Raw genomic sequence first — 22,556 nt, 5'->3', positions numbered from 1 at the left:
CTTATTCTTAGGGAATTTACTGATGTTCTATTTAATTTAATTTTCAAAAATGAGATTATTTAACTATTTTATTTCCTCTTCTATTAATCTGGGCAATTTTTTATGTTTTGTAAATATTCATGCATTTTGTTTAGATTGTTAGATTTGCTGGCATACAGTTAAGCAAAATAGTTTCAAATTATTGCTTTAATTTCCTCTTCATTGGTGATAAGTTTATCCTTTTCATTTTTGATACTGTAAGCTGATTGTGAACTTTCTTTTTTTAATCAAATTAACCAAAGGTTTAGCTATTTTATTTTTTTATAAAACCAACTCTTTTTTTATCTATCTATCTATCTATCTATCTATCTATCTATCTATCTATTTACTTATTAGCTCTCTTACTTTTAATTTTACTGATCTCTCCTTTGATTTTCATAATATCTAATTTGGTATTTTATTGAAGAATTTTTATTTGCTTTTTTCCTAACTTTTGTTAGTTTCCTGCACAATTCATTGATTCCCCCTTTCTCTATTTTATTCACATGTGCAGTTAGAAATAGAAAATGTCAGGCACTTAACCCCATTGCCTTGAAAAATCTAAAAAAAATTGAAATAGAAAATATCCCTCTGATATCTGTTTTAATTGCATCTTGCAAGTTTTGATAATTTGTCTCATTAATCTCATTGTTTTAGATGAAATTATCATTTCTTTGAGTTGTTGTTTGACCCACACTTCCTTAAATCGGATTAGTCAGTTTCCAATTAATTTTAGTCTGTCTTTCCATGGCCCTTTATTACATGCCTTTTTATTGTATCATGATCTAAAAAGAATGCATTTAATATTTCTGCCTTCCTGCATTTGACTGAAAGGTTTTTATGCCTTAATGAATGGCTAATTTTTGTGTGAGTGCCATGTATCACTCTTCTATTTGCATTCAATTTTCTTCAAAGGTCTAGCATATCTAACTTTACTAAAATTCAGTTCTTCCTTAACTTCTTTCTTTTTTATTTTATGATTAGATTTTTCTAATTCTGAGAGACAAAGTATCTTTTGCTATCCATTTCTTCCTGTAATTTCTTTAACTTCTTATCTAAGAATCTGGATGCTATACATTTGGTGCATATATATTAAGCATTGTCTATCTAAATTTAGGAAGATGTAATCTCTTTCCTTATCTCTTTTAATTAGATCTATTTTTCCTTTTTCTTTGTCTAAAATCAAGATTGCTACCCCTACTGTTATTGTTTTTTTGTTTATTTGCTTTTTATTTCAATTGAAGCATAATATACTCTACTCCAATCCTTACTTTAGATGTATCTCTCTGTTTCATATGTGATTCTTGTTAATAACATATTATTGTATTCTGATTTTTAATCCACTTTGTTACCTACATCCATTTGATGGGAGAATTTACTCCATAAGCAATCACGGTTATGATTCTTATCCTATTTTCTCCCCATTTGTGCTTTTCTCCTTCACTTTTATCTCTCTTTACCAGTGTTTTGCTTCTGACCACCATTTCTCTCAATCCACCCTCTCTTTTATCAGTCCTCCTTTCCTTTTATTTCCCTTTCCCCCCTCCTTCTTCTCCCCCTCTCTTCTACCTCTTTTAATCTCAGCCCCTCCTTTTTCTTTCCCCTTTACTCTCCTAATTCTCTGTAGAGTAAGATAAATTTCTAAATCCCACTGAATGTATATGTTATTCCCTCATTGAGCTAAATCTGATGAAAGTAAGATCTAAGCAATTCTCACCCTCTCTCTTCCTTCCCTCTGTTGTAATAGTTCCTTTGCACCTCTTTGTGGATGTAATTTACCCTATTCTGTCTCTGCCTTTCCTCTTTTTCCAGTACAATGATTTTCATGCCTCAATTTTTTTAACATTCCATTAAAATAAACTTATGCCCCCACCCTCTAAGTATACTCCTTAGATATTTATAAAGAGCTAAAGTATCAGTTTTCCTTGTAATGATATAAAAAATTTTAACTTTATCGAATAACATTTTTTCTTTCCTCTTTACTTTTTTTCTGCATTTCTTTCTGGTTAGCTGCAATATTTTAACTTTGACCTGATAATTTTTGAATTTGGCTACAATATTTCTAAGAGTTTTCATTTGGAGATCTGTTTTTAATATAATAACTTTATTTGTTTTTCCACCTACATGCAGAGATAATTTTCAATACTCATTTTTGTGAGGTTTTGGGTTCCACATATTTCTCCCACCTTTACTTCCCCCTTCTCTTGACAGTGCATAATGTGATATAGCTTATAGGTTACACATAAATTCATATTAGTCATATTATGAAAGGAGAATCAGAAAAAAGGGGAAAATATGAGTAAAAAATAATGTAAAAACAAATTTTAAAAATTGAAAACAATGTGGTTTGCTCTGCATTCAGATCCCATAGCTCCATATCTGAATGAGGATAGTATTTTCCATCACAAGTCCTTTAGAATTATCTTTAATCATTATACTGTTGAGAAGAGTTGTGTCCATCATAGTTGATCATGTTGCCGTTAATGTGTACAGAGTTCTGATTCTGCTCTCTTCACTCAGCATCAATTCATACAAGGCTTTCCAGGCTTTTCTGAAGCCTACCTGTCCATTTAGGGAACCTTTACAGTGGTGATCAGTGAATTTTTTCAATGATTTTTTTACCCTCTGATTCTAGCATATTAGGGCAGTTTTCCTTGATAATATCTTGGAATATGTTATGTGAGATCTTTTTTGATTAATCATGATTTTGGGTAGTAAAATAATAATCAAATTATTTTCCCCGTATCTATTTCCAAGTGAGTTGTTTTTCTAATGAGATATTTTACATTTTCTTCTATTTTTTCATTTAAAATTTTATTTGATCAATTCTTGGTGACTCATAGAGTCATTAGCTTCCACTTGCCCAATTCTAATTTTTAAGGCATTATTTTCTTCAGTTAGCTTTTATATCTGGAAATATTTTGTTTTTTTTTTAAAGTTTTTTTTGTAAGGCAATGGGGTTAAGTGGTTTGCCCAAGGCAACACAGCCAGGTAATTATTAAGTGTCATTTCAAAACTTTAAATTCTGGGGCAGCTAGGTGGTGTAGTGGAAAAAGCACCGGCCTTGGAATCAGTACCTGGGTTCAAATCTGATCTCAGACACTTCATAATTATCTAACTGTGTGGGCAAGCCACTTAACCCCATTTGCCTTGCAAAAACCTAAAAAAACCCCTTTAAATTCCCAATTCCTTACCTTCCTATGACCTCATGCCACCCCTCTTGTTGAAAAACCAAGCAATTTAATATAATTAGATATATGTATATTATTTATGCAAAACATTTCCATAATAGTCCTGTTGAAAAGGAACTCTAGCCTCCCCCACAAAAATATCAAACCCAAGAAAAATAAAGAAAGGAAAAAATAATATACTTCGACTCTTATTCAGACACCATCAATTTTTTTTCTAGGGATGGATAGCAATTTTTATCATAAGTTCTGTATTACTAGGAATAATTAAGTCATTAACAGCTGATCATCTTACAAAATGGCTGTTTCTTTGTTATACAGAATATTTCACTTTGCATTGGCTGATATAAGACTTTCCATGTTATTTTTCCTGAGCATATTCTGTTCATCATTTTTATAGCAGAATTTCATTATCACATTCCAAAATTTGTTGAGCCCTTCCCTAATTAATGAGGATCCCATCAATTTCTAATTCTTTGCAACACAAAAAAGAGCTGCTATATATATATATATATATATATGTATGTATATATATATACATACATATACATATATATATATATATTTCCTTTTCTTTTTTTAACTCTCTTTTGGGATACAAACATAGGCTATAGCTAGGTCACAGGGTATACTTTGTAGCCCTTTGGGCATAGTTCCAAATTGCTTTGCAGAATAGTTGAATCAGTTCACAACTCCACCAATTCATTAATGCTCCCAACAATGATCCTTTTATTTTTCTGTCTCATTAGCCAATCTAATAGGTAATATCTCTGAAATATTACTTTAATCTCCTCCTATTGGTAATGAGTTAATTCACCCTTTTCATTTTTTGATACTAGTTTTCTTCTTTCTTTTTAAAAATCAGATTAACCAAAGATTTATGTATTTTATTGTTTTTTTTTTTTCAGAAAACCAACTCTTAGCTTTATTTTTTAGTTCAAAACTTTGGGGCAGCTAGGTGACCCAGTGGATAGAGCACTAGCCTTTGATACAAGAGGATGGAGTTAGAATCTGGCCTCAGATACTTGCCAGTTACTAGCTGTGTGACCTTGAGCTAGTCGCTTAACCCTGACTGCCTCACATCCAGGGTCATCTCTGGTCATCCTGATTCATATCTGGCCACTGGATCTAGATGACTTTGGAAGAGAAAGCGATACTGGTGAGTTAGCATAGCATACTCCTCACTCAAATCCAATTCATGTGCTTGCCACAGCATCATTCCTCTGATGTTGTCTTATTTAAAAATGAAAGACAAACATTATTAATTCAAAAATTTTATTGCTTTAAATAATCAGGATTATTTTAATTTGAAGAATTTTTTACATATGACTGCAGACAGGTTTCATTTCTTCATCTGAAAATGGCTGGATCAAATCCTTTGACCATATGTCATTTGGGTAATGACTAAGTTTGACTTGATTCTTTATATATTTTAGAAATGAAGTCTTTATCAGAAACACTGGCATAAAAGTTATTCTCCAGCTTTGAGCATACCTTCTAATATTATTTTTATTTGGATTAAAAAAAACTTTTCAATTTAATGTGGTTAAAATTATCTACTTTGTATTTTATAATGTTTTTTTATCTTAACTTGGTCATAAACTCCTTCCCTCTCCATAGACATGAAAGACAGTCTATTTCTTGTTCTCCTGATTGGCTTATGATATCCCTATTTATGTCTAAATGCTGTTTACATTTCAATCTTATTTTGGTATAGGGTATGAAATGTTGGTTTATATCTAGTTTTTGCCTTAGTATTTTTGAGTTTTTTCCTTGCAATTTTTGTCAGTAGTGAGTTCTTATCACTAAAGCTAGAATCTTAATGGTTTACTATATTCTTTTATTACTGTTCCTTTTTTAATTTTTTTATACATTACTAAGATAGTCATGTTGTAAGAGTAAACATAACACCCCCCCCAAATAAAATAAAGGGAAAGAAAGAGAAAAGAAAATGTGCTTCAGTCTGTGTTCATATACCATCAGCTCTGTCTCATGGTGGGTCACATTCTTTATCATAAGTCCATCAGAGAAGTTACTTCCACAGCTGATGATGCTGATTGTAAATCCCTCCATCTATTTCTCCCCACTATCAGTTATATTTTTCTCTCTCCTTTCACTCTGTCCCTCATCAAAAGTGTGCTGTGGCACAGTGGATACAATGGCACAGCCAAGTGACACAGTAGACAGAGCACCATCCCTGGGACCAAGAGGCCCTAAGCCAACATCCCACCCCAGAGAGCCAGCACCCACCCAGCCCCGTCCTGGAAAGGCCACTCCATCCCACCACCTTGGAAACAGTAAAAAAGAAAATGTGTTATATCTGACTATCCTCTCCTTTATCCCCTACCTCCCCATTCCTTCCCCCTGTCCCCTTTCTCTTCTTTTTCTTCTAGATTTTTATGCCCTATTAAGTATGAATGTTGTTTCCTTTCTAAGCCATTTCTGATGAGAATGAAACTCCCTCATTCCCCCTCCCCTCCCCATTTCCATACCATTGCAAAAGCTATCTCTTGACTCTTTTACATGAAATATCTTACTCCATTTTAAAAATATATTTTACCTTCAAATTAGGCTCTATCCTATGTCTTGACTATAAAATCTCCTTCTAATTGCTCTAATAAATGAGAAGGTTCATATGAATATTATCTATATCATTTTCCCATGCAGGAATACATGCAGTTCATCATCATTAAATCCCTCATAATTTACTCTTATCATCCACTCTCTATACTTCACCTGAGTCCTGTACTTGAAGATCAGACTTTCTGTTCAGCTCTGGTAGTTTCAACAGGAACATTTAAAATTACCCTGTTTCATGGAAAGTCCATCTTTTTTCCCCTGGAAGAGGATGTTCAGTTTTGCTGGGTAGTTGATTCTCAGTTGCATTCCAAGCTCTTTTGTCTTCTGGAATATTATATTCCAAGCCCTACAAGCCCTTAATATGGATGCTGCTAAATCCTGGGTAATCCTGACTACAGCACCACAATATTTCAATTGTTTTGTTATGGCTGCTTGTAGTATTCTCTCTTTGACTTGGGAATTCTGGAACTTGGATATAATATTCCTGGGTGTTATTTTTTTGGATCTCTTTCAGTAGGAGATGAGTAGATTCTCTTAATTTCTATTTTGCCCTCTGCTTCTAGGATCTCAGGATCATTTTCCTATAGAAATTCTTTCAAAACAAAATTAAGGTCCTTTTCTTGATCATGACTTTCAAGTAGCCCAATAATTTTTAAATTATCTCTTCTGAATCTGTTTTCCAAATCCATTGTTTTTTAATAAACTATTTCACATTTTCTTCTAGTTTTTCATTCTTTTGATAGTTTTATTGTGTCTTGATTCCTTACAAAGTGATCAGCTTCCTGTAGCTCCATTCTACATTTGAAGGATTTGTTTTCTTCAGAGCTTTCTTATCTCCTTTTCCATCTGGCCAATTCTGCTTTTTAAGGTATTTTTCTCTTCATTAACTTTTTTGAACTGTTTTTTTTTCTTTGACCTAAACTAGTTTTTAGTATGTTATTTTCTTCAGAATTTTTTTGAATCTCCTTGACTAAGCTGTTGACTTGGTTTTCATGTTTTTCCTGCATCTCTCTCATTTCTCTTCCCAGTTTTTCCTCAACCTTCCTCACTTGGTTTTCAAAATCTTTTTTGAGCTCTAAAATAGCCTGAGCCCAACTTCTATATTTTTTGGAGTCTTTAGATGCAGAAGCTTGGACTTTCTCATCTTCTGATTGTGTGTTTTGATCCTCCATGGGACCAAAGTAATTTTCTATGGTCAGGTTCTTTTTTTTTTCTGTTTACTCATTTCTCCAGCCTGTATCTGGTTTGGGATGCTTCCTGAGCTTTTGAGAGCCCCACAAGGTTCTCAGTATATGAGGCTCTTGACTGCTCTCCTGCCTGTGTTCTTGTCTGTGGATGGCAATAGGGAGCTCCTAGACTATGACCAGAGTCTGAATATGGACAAAGCACAAGTCCTGTCCCAAGGCCAGAGGAGAGATCTCAAAAGTCTCCCCCCCATCCCCTTACCCTCTGTGGATTGAGCACTCTGGTCACAGCTGCCAGGAGGCTTGCTGCTGAGGCTCTATGTTTCTGCTTCTGTTTACTATGATCTGGGCTTCCCTGAGGACCACAGCTATGCTGATGGACAGGGCTGCACTGAGGAATGTGCTGGCTCCCACTCATTCTGGTAGAGGTTTCCCCACTGATCTTGGAAGTTGTGCTTCATGTTCCAGGTTACTGGGTCAGGAAAATGCTTCTGCTTCTGGGAGCCAGCACTCCCCATGACCTAGGCACCTAATGGTCTGTTTCAGGAAGACTGGAGCTCCTTCCCTTTGGGGATAATCCTGGTTATACTGTCACCCCCTCCACCCCCATGGAACAGAGTTTACTCCCAATTATCCAGGCTACCTTGGGCTAGAGAACTGCCTCATTGGATTTTTCTGTGGGTTCTGTCTCTTGAAAATTTAGTTAGGGCCATAATTTTAAGGTTTTTGGAATATTTTTGAGAGAGCTCTTAGGAAAGTCTGTTCTCATGCTGCCATCTTTGCTCTGCCCCCTACTATTTCTTTCGTACCTAATTTGTTCCATTGATCCACCTCTCTATTTCTTAGTTAGTACCAGAGATTTCTAATGATTACTGTTTAATAATACAATTATTAGATCTGGTATGGCTAAGCCACCCTTCTTTGCATTTTTTTCATTATTTCTCTTGCTATTATTGACCATTTGTTTCTTCAGATGACTTTTGTTACTATTTTTTCTTGCTCTATAAAATATTATTTTTGGTAATTTGATAGGGATGGCACTGAAAAAGTGATTTAATTTAGATAGGGTTGCCATTTTATTATATTACCTCTGCCTATCCATGAATAATTTCCTTTTTTTTCAATTGCTTAAATCCAACTCTAGTTGTGTGAAATGTCTTGGCAATTATCTCTCTATAGGTTTTGGGTTTGTTTTGGGAGGTAAGATTTCCAAGTATTTAATGTTATCTATACTTACTTTAAATGAAATTTCTCTTTCTATTTCTTGTATAGAGTGAATGTCTTGTTTCCTCTTTGTTCATTTTAATTCTTTCAATTGCTTTTTCCTCTCTTAGTGCTAAAGCTAACATTTCTAATATACTATTCAATAATAGTGGTGATAATGGGAATCCTTGTTTCACCTCTGATCTAATTGGAAATGCTGATAGTTTATCCTGATAGTCTTGCTGTTGGATTTTGATAGATATTGCTTATCATTTTGGGGGAAATTCATTTATTCCTATACTCTCTAGTGTCTTTAATAGGAACAGGTGATCAAAGGCTTTTTAGTATCCATTGAGAAAATCAATTATGCTGAATGTTTGCCTAATTTTGACTGATCTCTGCATTCCTGGTATAAAACCAGGATCATAGTGTATCATCTTAGTGATATCTTGCTGTATTCTCTTTGCTAAAATTATATTTAACATTTTTGCATCATTGCTCATTAGGAAAATTATCATATAATTTTCTTTGTTTTGGCTCTTCCTGGTTTAAGGATAAATACCAAGTTATGTCATAAAAGGAATTTGACAGAATTCCTTCTATTTTTTTCAAATAATTTCTAAAGAATTAGAAAGCCATCTGGCATTGAAGATATTTTCTGACATGAACTTGTTTAAATATTTTGTTTCCCCTTTTTTTAATCTGGCAGCTTATATTTTTTATAAATATTCATCCATTTCATTTACATTGTAATATTTTTTGAATACAACTGGGCAAAATATCTTTTAATTATTACTTTAATTTCCTCTTATTGGTGATAAGTTCACTGTTTTCATTCTTGATACTGGTTTTCTTCTTTTTTATTTAAGTTATATTAAACAAAGTTTTATCTATTTTATTGGGGTTTTTTCATAAAACTTTTTTTCATAGTCAACTCAACTTTATTAGTTCAAAACTTTTCTTTCTCTCAATTTTATTAATTTCTCCTTTGATTTTCAGAATTTCTAATTTGGCATTTAATTAGGGATTTTTAATTTTGGCAAGTTCATCAATCTCTTCTTACTCTATTTTATTCATGAAGGCATTTAGAGATATTAAATGTTGCCTAACAACTACTCTGGTTGCCCCCCGACAAGTTTTGGTACAATGTCCCATTATTGTCATTGTCTTCAAAGAAACTATTATTTTTATGATAATGTTTGATCCACATGTTCTATAAATTAGGTTATTTAGTTACCAATTAATTTTAGTTTATCTTTCCAGGGCTCATTATTACATTTACTCTTTATTGCATCTAATCTGAAAAAGAATGCATTTAAAATTTAGGTTTTTCTGCATTTTATTTTGAGGTTTTTTAGGTCCTAATACATAGTCAATATTTTGTAGGTGCCATGTACTCCAGAAAAGTATATATAGTCCTTTCTATCCCCATCAAATTTTCTTCACAAGTCTATCATATCTAACTTTTTCTAAAATTCTTGCTTAACTTCCTTCTTGCTTATTTTTTGATGGATATATCTAATTCTGAGAGAGGGAGCTTGAGGTCCCCCACTAATTTAGTTTTGCTGTCTATGACCTTCTATAACTCATTTAGTTATTCCTTTAGGAATTTTTATGCTTTACCACTTGGTACCTACAGGTTTAATATTGATATTAAAAGGTGTCTCTGGCATATTTTAGAAGGATGTAGCTTCCTTCCTTATTCCTTTTAATTAGATCTATTTTTGTTTTTGTTTTTTCCGGGATAAGGATTGCTATCACTGTTTTGTTTTCATTTTTGTTTTTGTTTTCTTGCTTCTGCTGAAGGGTAATATAATTTGCTCCAGTCTTTCACCTTTACTCTGTGTATTTCTTGCTGTTTAATATGTGTTTCTTGTAAGCAGGATTCTTGTAAGTAGGATTCTGGCTTTTAATCCATTCTTCTATCTACTTCCATTTGTTAAAAATTTGAAGCCATGAGGTTAAATGACTTGGCCAAGGTCACACAGCTAAGGAATTATTAAGTATCTGAGGCTGCATTTGAATTTAGGTCCTCCTGATTCCAGGGCCAGTGCTCTATCCACTGTGCCACCTAGCTACCTCACCCACTTCCATTTTATGCAAGAGTTCATCCCATTCATGTTCACAGTTATGATTACTCACTGTGTATTTCCCTTCATCCTATCTTCCTTGGGTTAATACTTTTCTCTCTCCATTCACCTTATCCCTCCTTACCAATGGTTTACTTTTGATTGCTTACTCACTCGATCTGTCCTTTGGTCTTTCTCCTACTTTTCTGTAAGATAGTATAAATTTCTAAATCCAGTTAGAAATGTATGTTATTCCTTCTTTGAGCCAAATCTGTTGAAAGGAAGATTTACTCAGTGTTAACACTCTTCTTCCCCCCCCATTATAATAGATCCTAGTGGTGTTATTATGTAGAATTATTTATCCTCTTCTCCCATTATAATTCTATTTTGAAAAAAATGTATTTACTTAAGGCAATGGGGTTTGAGTGACTTGCCTAAGGTCACACAGCTAGATAATAATTAAGTGTATGTGGTCACATTTGAACTCAGATCCTCCTGACTCCAGGGCCAGTGCACCACTTAACTGCTCCATAATCCTTTTTCCATTTTTTAATTGTTACACACCAATCTTGCACTCATACCCTTCATCAAAGAGTACTCCTTTCAATTGTTCGAATAGATGTACTATTCTTGAGTCACAAGCATTATAACATTATGATCAATTTATATTTATCCCCTCTCTTCAAGTACATTCCCTCTCACTATTCTAATAAATATACAAACCTAATGAACTAAAAGTATCATCACATAATAATCAATTTATACCTATGGTCTCTCTCTCTCTCTCTCTCTAATTACACTCCTTTCACTTGTCCTAATATAAATACAATTCTCTGGGGCTACCAGCAGTGCCTTCTCATGTAGGGATATAGTTTAGTCTTATGGACTGTTATTTTTTCTTTATTTTTACTTTTTTACTTAGCTATTATGTCTTGTATTTGAATATCAAATTTTCTTTTCATTTCTGGTCTTTTTTTTTATCAAGTAAATTTGAGAGTCCTCTCTTTCATTTAAAATCTATCTTTTCAGGGCAGCTAGATGGCACAGTGGATAGAGCACTGGCCCTGGAGTCAGGAGTACCTGAGTTCAAATCCGGCCTCAGATACTTAATAATTACCTTAGCTATGTGGCCTTGGGCAAGCCACTTAACCCCACTGCCTTGCAAAATCTAAAAAAAAATCTCTTTCCCCCCTGAAAGAATTTGCTGAATTTCACAGGGTAGATGATTCTTGCTTGCAATTCAAGCTCCTTTGCCCTTTAGAATATTGTATTCCAAGCCCTCTGATGTTTTAATGTTGAATCTAACAAGTCAAGTGTAATCCTGACCAGTACTCCCTGGTATTTAAATTTATTCTTTTTTTAGTTGCTTGCACAATTTTCTTCCTTGGCTGAGAATTCTGAAATGTTGCTACAATATTTCTTGGAGTTTTTATTTGGGAATTTTCTTTAGGAAATGATAGATGGATTCTTTTGTCTTCTTGTTCTGAGATATTAGTGTAGTTTTCCACAACAATTTCTTGAAAAATATTTGGCAGCCTCTTTTTCCAATTGAGACTCTAGGTAGACCATTAATTCAGATATACTTAGATCTATTTTCCAGGTCAGTTGTTTTTCCTAAAAGATACTTTACACTTTCTTCAATTTTTTTCAGCCTTTTGGTTTTGGTTGTTGCCATCTTAGTGTCTCACAGAGTCATTAATTTCCATTTAATCAAATCTAAATTTTAAAGCTTTATTTTCTTCAGTTAGGCTTTGTTTCCCTTTCAAGTTGGTTAATTTTACTTTCAGATGAGTTGTTTTCCCTTTCCAGTCAGTCAACTTTACTTTTAAAAATATAGGTTTTTTCAGCCAATTTTTCATAATTCTTCTGTATGATGCTAATTTTCTCTGTTTTTTCTCCTTCCTCTCTTCTTTAGATTTTAAAGTCCTTTTTGAGCTCTTTTAAGAGGTGGGTTTTGATAACAATTCATAAACACCATCGAGACGTCATATGTAGGCACTTTGCCACTACTTTTCTCTTCTGAGACAGGGTTTTATTTTTACTCTCTATTAGAATAGCAACTTTTTGTGGTTGTTTTTCTTTTTTGATTTTTTGCTCATTTAGATAATTGAGCTCTGCTACTGGGGCACGGGAAGTATAGTGCCAAATTTTTGGTACTTGGGATTGGTGGTTTGATACCTTGCTTTCTGCTCTGGCATCTCAGGTGTTCAAGATTTATTTCCTGAACTAGGGTAACCCAATGACACACAAGCATTCTGGAGTCTGAACCTTGCTCTTGGAGCTAGACTTGGGACCCACAGTGATAGCCTGCTGCACCACTGGCCTGCTGAGCTAGAACCTGAGCTGGGTTGTAACTAAAAGCCTCCCTCTGCCTTTGCAGTTCTTCTACCTATTCTGGGCCACATTCCTCTTTTACAAATGTGAGACATCTTTTCTGAAGTACCTCCAAGTATACCAAGCTGTAAACTTGATTGGCTCTGGTTGAAAATTTGCTTCATTCAGTTTTATTGTTGTTTATTGTTGTTGTTGTTGTTGTTGTTGTTGGGTTGTGTCATCCTTACAAAGATCCCATAGTTCTCTTCTAACCAAACTAGGGAGAGACATACTATTTTCAGCTTTTTTATTTGTTTTTATTTGTATTTTCTTTCTCATTGCTTTAGCTTATTGTTCTGATTCTTCTTTCACAACATGACTAATATGGAAATATTTAATTGTAAGAGTATACAAGTGTGCATCTACATTAGATTAGTTGCTCTCTTGATGAGGGGAAGGGAAAGATATAGGGAGATCATTTTATAAAAATGAATGTTGAAAACCATATATGACATTCAAGTTCTTTCAGTCTCTCTAGGTTTCTGTTTTCTTAGCTAAAAATTGAGGGAATTTGATTAGATAAAGTGTAATGTCTTTTCTCAATCATTATTTGTGACATTTAATCTATAATCTTAAGGATCTAGTCAAATAAGCAAAACTCAGTAAGTAACATTAATGGCATTCCAAAGTGGAATACGAAGGATATTGAACTTGGGGTCAAGAAGACTTAGGTTAAAACCCCACAGCAGACAATGAGAAAATCATTTATCTTCTCATTACCTTAGTTTCCTCATTGGTAGGAAAGATGGAGTCTGGTTGTTGATTTTTTTTTCAATTTTACATTTGCTATTAAAAAATTGTCAGTTTCATTTCTGGTCAAGATGATAGAAAGAAGCCAGGCCCTGTGCTAAGGTATTCTGATCCTCCCTCATATATAACATGAAACAAACCTCTTAATGGAAATCTGATCAACAAAACCCAGAAAGAGAAGCTAGAAGAAAAACACTTACTTCAAAATCTGTCTTCAGGGACCATGGGTATGCCGAGCACAGAGCTCAGACAGCCAGTGGGGGCGGGATGAGAGCTGGACTAGACTAAGATCAGCCCCTGAGTTGTTTGCTCTAAGAAACAAGTGGTGGCATGGCCATGTGACTGATGGTCTGGGATTTAACAGGAGGGCTGGAGAGTAAGTTCCAGCCTCTAGCACCCCTACTGGCCAGCTGGAGATATTACATTAAGCAAAGTCTCTAGCACCTCCTAGTGGTCGGCCCCTGTAGAGTTACTAAACCCAGTGAGTAAAGCCTCTAGAGATTCTAAAAACAAACCTCTGTGAAGCAGCCCCTCCCCCAACACAAGGTATTAAGAAAATGAAGAAAGGTCAGCGAAAGGGGGGTCCATAGAAAAATTCCTAGAAGGAAAAGACCCTAACTCAGAGTAATATAGAACCTCTGAGGAGAATGTGATTTGGTCTCCAGCAGAGAAAGACTTCCTTGAAGAAATCAGGAAGAAGTTTAAAAATCAATTGGAAAATCTGGAAAATTTGGAAATCTAAGAGAAGGTTACTTTGCAATAAAAACAATGGAGAATACAATTGGACAAATTTAAAAAGAAAATAATTCTCTCAAAACATAAGTTAGTCAAATGGAAAACTCCTTCAAAAATAGAATTGATCAATCAGAAAAGGAGTTGCAAAAAGTAAAGAAAAATCTTCCCTAAAAACAAATGCAATTGTCAGAAACTAATGACTTCATGAGACAACAAGATTATGTTAAACAAAACCAAAAGATCAAAAAATAGAAGAAAATGTAAAATACCTCATCCGCAAAACCACTGATCTTAAGAATAGATTGAGGAGGGATAACCTAAAAATTATTAGTCTTCCTAAAAACATTGAAAAGAAAAAAAAAGTCTGGACTCAATATTATAGGATTTAGTGATGGAAAACTGCCCTGATATCATGGAATCAGAGGGCAAAATAATTATTGGAAGAATAGATTGATCCCCTCTGGAAAGGGGTTCCAAAATGAAAACACCGGGGTGGCTAGGTGGCGCAGTGGATAAAGCACCGGCCCTGGAGTCAGAAGTACCTGTGTTCAAATCTGGTCTCAGACACTTAATAATTACCTAGCTGTGTGGTCTTGGGTAAGCCACTTAACCTCATTTGCCTTGCAAAAACTTTAAAAAAAGCAAAATGTAAACACCAAGGAATATTTTAGCCAAATTCCAGAATTATCAGATAAAAGGGAAAATCCTGCAAGCAGCCAGAAAGAAACAATTTATATATACCAAAGAGACACAGTAAGTATTACATAGGACCTGGCAGCATCAACATTATGGGATTAACGGGCCTGTAATTCAATATTCTGAAAAGCAAAGGAGCTTGGAACGCAGCCAAGAATTCATTATCTGGAAAACTGAGCCTTTTCTTCCAGGGGAAAAGATGGACAGACTTCCAACTTTTTCTGATGAAATGACCAGAGCTTAATAAAAAATTTGGACTTCAAACACGAGACTCAAGAGAGACATGAAAAGGTAAAATATAAAGGGGGGGGGGGGGAAGAAAAAGAAAAAAATTATCAAATAAGATGAAAATGGCTATATCCCCATCTGAGACAAAGACTATAACAACTCTAGAGAATTGTAACTCTATTAGAGAGAATTTAATTAGCCAGAAGAGAAGGACACTCATGATTTATTTGAGAAACTGCTATCCAATAAAATGAAACTGGCTGTATCCCTTCCTGGGAGAAAGATTCTAATAATTCTCAATAATTGTAATTTTAGTAGAGAAAATATATTTAGCCAGAAGTGATGGACTCTCATGACCTTTCTGTGACTCAGATAGAATGATTTTCAAATAATACCTCCTTAAAAAGGAGGTCAGTAAAAAGATGGAAGGATGGAAAAGACTGAATGGTGTAAATATCATTACATACAAAGTACCTATTGCAATAGAGGGGAAGAAGGGAGGAAGTGAGAAGCACCTGAATCTTACTCTCATCAGATTGGTTTAAAATTAACATACATTCTCAGTTAGGAAACTTATCTTACCTTTAAAGTGTTAAAAAGGGGGAAAGGGGAGGGGGAGGAAAGGGGGAACCAATAGGAGGAAGAGAAGGAAGGAGGGGCAAAGGAAAAGGAGAAAAAAGGGAGGGAGGTTGGATATAGGAGGGCAAACACACTAAAGTTGGTGGTATTCAGAAACAATACTGGTGAATATGGATAAAGGGGAAAAAAACTAGGAAAAGAAAAACAGAGGGAAGATAACATGGAGGGCAATAAAGAGTTAGTAATTATAACTTTGAATGTGAATGGGATGAACTCTCCCTTAAACCGTAAGCAAATAGCAGAGTGGATTAAAAACCAGAATCCTACAAAATGCTGCTTACAAGAAACTCATTTGAAGCAGAGGGATACATATAGAATAAAGGTAAAAGGTTGGAGCAAAATATACTTTGCTTCAGCTGAAATGAAAAAAGCAGGGGAAGCAATCTGATCTGAAACAAAGCAGCTTCAAAAATAGATAGTATTAAAAGAACTAAGGGAGGAAACTATATCCTCCTAAAAAGTACCATAGACAACAAAGTAATTTCAATACTTAATATTGTACACTCTAACAGCAACATGGGAGTGATGATCAACCTTAATGGACTTGCTCATACCAACAGGGCAACAATCAGGCACAATTTTGGAGTTTCTGTGATGGAGAATGTCATCTGTATCCTGAGAAAGAATTGTGGAGTTTGAACAAAGACCAAAGACTATTACCTTTAATTTAAAAAAAAAAAAGGTTATCTTATTATGTAGTTCTGTTATATCTCATACTTTATGGTTCTTCCTTAAAGAAATGATTTCTCTTTCATCACATTCAGCTTACATCAATGTATACCATGGAAACAATGTAAAGACTAACAGATTGCTTTCTGTGGGGGAGGGAAGCAATATTGGGGGAGGAAATTGTAAAATTCAAAATTAATAAAATCTTTCAAAAAATTGTTAGTTTCAAATTCTCCCTCATTCATTGGGAAGGGAAACAGTATGATCCCTTTTTTCCATGTGAGGTCACAAATAATATATTTTCATATTTGTCAAAAATAAATAGCACAAGAAATAAAGTAAAAGAAGTCAGTAACAATCTACACTAAGAATTCATTAGTTCTCTCTTTGAAGTTGGATTGCCTTTTTCATCATGAGACTTTTGGAATTATCATGGATTATTATATTGATCAGAGTAGCTAAATCTTCCACAGTTCTGCATCATTAACCTATTCCTATTGCTGTGTACAATGTTCTCCTCAATTTGTTCACTTCACTTTGTATCATCAGTTCAAATGAGTTTTATACAGATGTTTCTAAAACCATCCCCCCTTTTAAAGGTTTTTGCAAGGCAAATGGGGTTAAGTGGCTTGCCCAAGGCCACACAGCTAAGTACTTATTAAGTATCTGAGGTTGGATTTGAACTCAGATACTCCTGACTCCAGGGCCAGTGCTCTGTCCACTGCGCCACCTAGCCGTCCCTAAAACCATCCTTCTTATTAGTTCTAATTGTATGGCAGTGTTCCATTACATACACTACAACTAAATTATTAATTCACTAAATGCCTAAATGATGAGCATTCCCTCAATTTCTATTTCTTTGTCACGACACAAATAACACCTATAAATATTTCTGTATATATTTTTCTTTCTTCACTTTGGATGCCAATCTAGTAGTAGTGGTATTGCTAGATCAAAGAATATGTACTGTTTGATAGTCATTTAGACATATTTTCAAATTTCTATTCAGAATAATTGGAACACTATGTGGTTCCATTAATGTGTCACTTCTTCCACATCCCCCCAAATATCATACATATAAATTGTTTTAATTTGCAGTTCCTTAATTATTAGTGATTTAGAGCATTTTTCATATAATGACAATGATAGCTTTGATTTCTTATTCTGAAAACTATATGTTTGTATCTTTTAAAGGAGTCTGTCTTCATAGCATCTAAGATCCTAGAAGCTATAAAGCTATACTCCTTTGGTGCTAGGACTCCTCTTTCCACTACACTATGTCATCTCTGAATGAATTATTTACAATAATTAATAATCACATCAGTATTCTTATTGTTAGTATCATTATCTTGATTGTCATTATTATCAATAATTTTCTCAGAATAAATTCTGATATTACTTCTAATTTGTCTTGGGAATATTGTGTGGGTATCTTACAGATCAGTTTTTCCAGACCTCCTCCTGGAGCAAAGCTTTCTTTGCGATGTTGTTTCTCATCTTACCTGCCCTTGGTTTTCTCATTTTTACCTGGAAAAATCAAGGTAAAAGTTATTAAGAGAGTACTGCAAAATTCATTGTGAGTTTTCACTACTACTATGAACTTCTTTTATATTTTTTTTCTTGTGACTATCCGGGGGCAAGGATTTCTGGGATAGAGTTATTCTCTGGGATAGACTTATTGCCTTTAGATTTGATTTCTGTAAAGCTTTCTTCCTTTAAAAAAAAAATCATCTACCCAAGTATATTTCACACATAGTTTTGTATTTCTCTTCATTTTTAGGGAATTTGAAGAGAAACCTTGGTAAGTTTTATTTTATTATTTATGTACCAAGTTTTCTTTTGAGGAGGTTCTACTTCTCAGTGTTATCTCATCTCTGATTTGTTATTTTTAGACTTAAAGAGAAAAACAAAAGAAGCAGGTAAGAGAACAATTTTCTTCTCATGTCAAATTCTCTCCTTTTCTCCACATATAATATATGTTTATCTCTCCTCTTTTCTTTCCATATTTAATTTTCGTTGCATCTAGTCCCAGAAATAACATTTAGTTCTCTGTTTTCAGAATGGATGGAAGCCACTAAACATTCAGGTAACTGAAACTGGGTTTATTTTTTGTTTTTTTTTCCCCACTGTCTTGGTGTCCTTCTTTTCCCACTCCAAGCAAATCTCCTGCTCTCCTGTTACTTCTTCCCTTATCTCCAGCTCTAAAAAATATAACAGAAGAAGAAAAGAGAAAAAAAAAACACGAGTTATGGAGAAATGTTTGTGTTTGTTGCCTAAGCCTTCAGTGTTATAAAAGGGGTTGGAAGAGTAAATGTGATATACGGCCAGGTTGTAGGTACAATCACAGGCTTTATTTGAATTGGAAAAGGACAATGGAAGAAAGCTGTTTTGGGTTAAGGGATGGAATTATTTTATTGGTGTCATTATTATCTGGATATTCAGGAATATCTTTGTATCTTTTCTTTCTTTAATTTGTTTGTTTTTACAAGGCAATAGAATTAAGTGACTTGTCCAACATCACACAGCTAGTAAGTATAAAGTATTTGAGGTCACATTTGAACTCAGGTCCTTCTGACACCAAGGCCCATGCTCTATCAACTATACCACCAAGCTGCCCCATGTATATTTTCTAATTAATTAATTAATAATACTAGTTCCTCTTTCTCATCTATTTCTGAGATTTAGTCCTTGATTACTAGATGTTATTTAAAAATATAAAGAAACATCTTTTCCCATAATCAGTTGTTTATATTTCTTTATAGTGAGCTTAAATTCATATTATAATTACTGCATATCCAACCTGTTAAAAATAGAATCAATAATAAAGTAAACATAAGAAATTACAATGTATTAGTTTTGATAAATATCAGTCAGTCATCATATCATATAAAGTAACATGTGAAAACAATAGAAAAATCTTTTCTAGAATTTTCTTTATTTTCTTCCTAAGATAAAATTTAAAAAGTTTTCATAAAAAAAAATCCTCAGGCAACTAGGTGGCACTGTGAATAGAATTCCCTGAAGTAGGGGGACCTGAGTTCAAATATGACCTCAGACACTGACTGTGTGACCTTGGGCAAGTCACTTAATTCTGATTGTCTCCAAAAAGAAAGAAAATAAACTCTTTATCTTCTTTCTATTTCCTATCTAATTTTCTCTTCTCAGGCCAAAAATATAATATCTTCAGTCTCTGTCATGTCATCACTCTGAATAGTATCTTCATACTCATTACACATAAAATTATTACTATAATGTTTCTTCATAGAAATAGTAGTTGTCTTAGAAAGTTTTTCATCTTCCTTTTCTTTATTCCTGCCATATTATTTCTCTATAGATCTCACATATTTAAAATAAGAATTCACATTTTTTCTGATTCTAGTGAAAGAAGCATCTCATGGAATGATAATTATAATTGTAACTTCTGACAACCATGGTCTTAAAGAAACATTAAGTTTCTATAGCCTCTTTCAGATAGGCTTTTGAAATAAGTGTTGCATTGGCAGTACATGTTTTTAACCTAGTACCTATTAAATTGCATTTTTAAAAATGCATTGATACTTATTTCAATATAAATTAATTTCTATTATAATACTATGCATTTTATTACATGTATTTAAAAAAATTATCCAGAGAAGGGATCCATAGGATTCACTTCCAAAGGTTAATAACTCCTGAACTCCATGATCTCTGGTTTGAATTAGGTCTCTCTTCCCTCAAGAGGTTGTCCTTGATCTCACTTTCTCTCGTACTTTACATACACACTTTATTCCTGCAGAAAAAGAGATTAGATGAGTCTTCAACTTTGTAATTGTCCTAAATTACTTTCCCAAGACTTAATTTTAGGAATGAAAGCAGCCAGCAATAATTAACATGAAATTTGGGGTATATGCTTTCAATTGGGTAAGATGGGGGAAAAGAGTTATTGGGAGGAAATAGTCAGTAAAATTCATCTGGGACTGATATTACTTGACCTTCCTCCTCTTCTCAACTTTCTTCTTTTCACTTTTCCCAGTTTCTCTTCTTATCACTTCTCCCTTTTCTTTGCTTCTTTTGCTATATATTCTCCCCTTCCCATCTAATCATTCTCTCTGTCTCTTTGTTTTTCTCTGTCTCTCATTTTCCCTCTTCTTCCTCCTTTTTTCTTCTCCCTTGTTCTATTTGTACTCTTATTTTCTAATGTTCTAATGTGCTCTCATTTTTTTCCTCCTTACCTTCTTTCTTTGTCCACCTAGTGAGAATTACTCTGGATCCAGATACTGCTCATCCCAGACTCCATGTATCTGAAGATAAGCAATTGGTGACCCATGAAGACAAAGATCTTCCAGTGATGAAAACTGAGAAAAGATTTAAGTTTCCATGTGTGGTGACATTACAGAGATTTTCCTCAGATGACCATTATTGGGAGGTAGAGGTTGGGGAAATGAAAAGTTGGTACATTGGGGTGTGTTGGAGTGGGGTGAATAGAGAGGAAAAAAATATCCCATTCTTTTCCAAAGGTTACTGGATTATGGGACTGATGAATGACTATGAGTATTTCATATTCAAGTCCAAAATTAAGGCCCTAAGTCTCTTAGTACAGCCCCGTAGAATAGGAGTTTTCCTACGTTTTAAGGCCAGGGAAGTCTCCTTCTTCAATGTGACTGGAAGATCACATATCTATACATTTACTAACTGCCATTTCCAAGAGAATGATTTTTATTATCCATACTTCTCTCCTGTTAGAAGTGGCTGGAAGGAACATTCAATACCCATGTCAATATCTCCTGTAGTACCTTTGGAAGATGACATTTCCCAGGCCATACTTCTCTCCTCTTAGAAGTGGCTGGAAGGAACATTCAATACCCATGTCAATATCTCCTGTAGTACCTTTGGAAGATGACATTTCCCAGGTCAGCCTGTCAATAACTAAACACCTCCTTTGTCATTCCAAGAGAATTTAATCCATATTTTCTTGAGTGTTTTCAAGCTTTTCCCAGAGGCCCTTTCTTGTTTGCAGGGATACAGGTACTTTGAAAGTATAACTTAGCAGAAAAATAAGGACCTTAGTCTTATTTCTCTACCATTTGGCATGAAAGAAAGATAAACTCTTCCAAGCTTGAGCAGCTATTACAAACCATATCTTTTCTCCTTCATGTGCTTTTATCCTCCCCTCCCTCTCATCAGAGAAGCTCAACTCTTACTTGGAAAAGGTGAGGGCAATATTTGAGCCTCCTGAGATTCCCAAGAGAACTTTCCAAAATATGGATAAATGTACCTAATTCAATATAATTGATATCTTGAGGATGGCAAATATTTACCTGAGGAAAGATTAGAGTAACCTTACTAAGAATTTTTAGACCACCACAGCAGATCATGCAAAGAAAAATCTAATGTAAAAAATACTTCTGAGTTATTTAGAGGTAAATGATTATTATCTTCCAAACTGTGCTCTGCTCTAAAATTCTGAAAAGCCGCAGAAACTCAATTTTAAAAGTTTAAAATATAAGTTTTTCTCCCAATTAGTTTGAAAAAAATTCACTTCATTTTGTTTCATTTCTATTTACTAAATGTTTGAAACTTTGAATTAAAGTCTTTGTTAAAACATTTCCTTAAACAAAGAAATATGGAACATTTATAAAACTTTGACTGGGAATCAGTTCTACTTGGAACAGGATGAGAACAAAAGATCCTCACTTTGTGAGGATAAGAAAAAAGTTAAACTGAGAATTTTAAAGTCAGAGGAAAGCAAGAATTAAGCATATGTTAGGTAACCTTTGGAAAATTAAGGGACAGTCCCTCCCACCTCCAGTCCCCACCGAATTGAAATGAAATGTGTGCCATGATTTAAAGAATTATTAAACAAATTGCGTTTTGTTTTGTAAGATGACAAATATGATCAATTCAGAAAAAAAATGGGAAATTTTGTACAAATGATATAGAACAAAAAAAGCAGAAGCAGGAAAAAAATATTTATAATAATTAAAATCATAAATAAAAATCTTATTTTCTTTTTTTGACTCTAGCATTCACTGCATTTGAATGAGGCATAGTTACAAGAAATAGGTCTAATTCTCTCTTTGAAAGTTATTGGAGGGGCAGCTAGGTGGGGTAGTGGATAAAGCAGCGGCCTTGGAGTCAGGAGTACCTGGGTTCAAATCCAGTCTCAGACACTTAATAATTACCTAGCTGTATGGCCTTGGGCAAGCCACTTAACCCCATTTATCTTGCAAAAACCTAAAAAAAAA

The 22,556-nt window shown here is 34.1% G+C and overlaps 1 protein-coding gene across 1 annotated transcript in view; it reads left to right on the top strand.

Moving 5' to 3' along the window:
- Nucleotides 1–21,148, top strand: part of LOC141503052 (butyrophilin-like protein 8) — a 32,241-nt gene extending 11,093 nt beyond the window's left edge. Inside the window, exons 5-6 of the mRNA XM_074208208.1 lie at nt 18,392–18,418; nt 20,565–21,148. Coding sequence (XP_074064309.1) covers nt 18,392–18,418; nt 20,565–21,148 — 611 coding nt within the window. The remainder of the gene's footprint in view (nt 1–18,391; nt 18,419–20,564) is intronic.
- The last annotated feature ends 1,408 nt before the right edge of the window (nt 21,149–22,556 follow it).

Source organism: Macrotis lagotis, chromosome 1, assembly GCF_037893015.1.
Source record: "Macrotis lagotis isolate mMagLag1 chromosome 1, bilby.v1.9.chrom.fasta, whole genome shotgun sequence".
In the NCBI taxonomy this organism is placed as follows: domain Eukaryota; kingdom Metazoa; phylum Chordata; class Mammalia; order Peramelemorphia; family Peramelidae; genus Macrotis; species Macrotis lagotis.
Note: the sequence above shows the minus strand (reverse complement) of the source record. Positions and strands in the feature narration are given on the sequence as shown.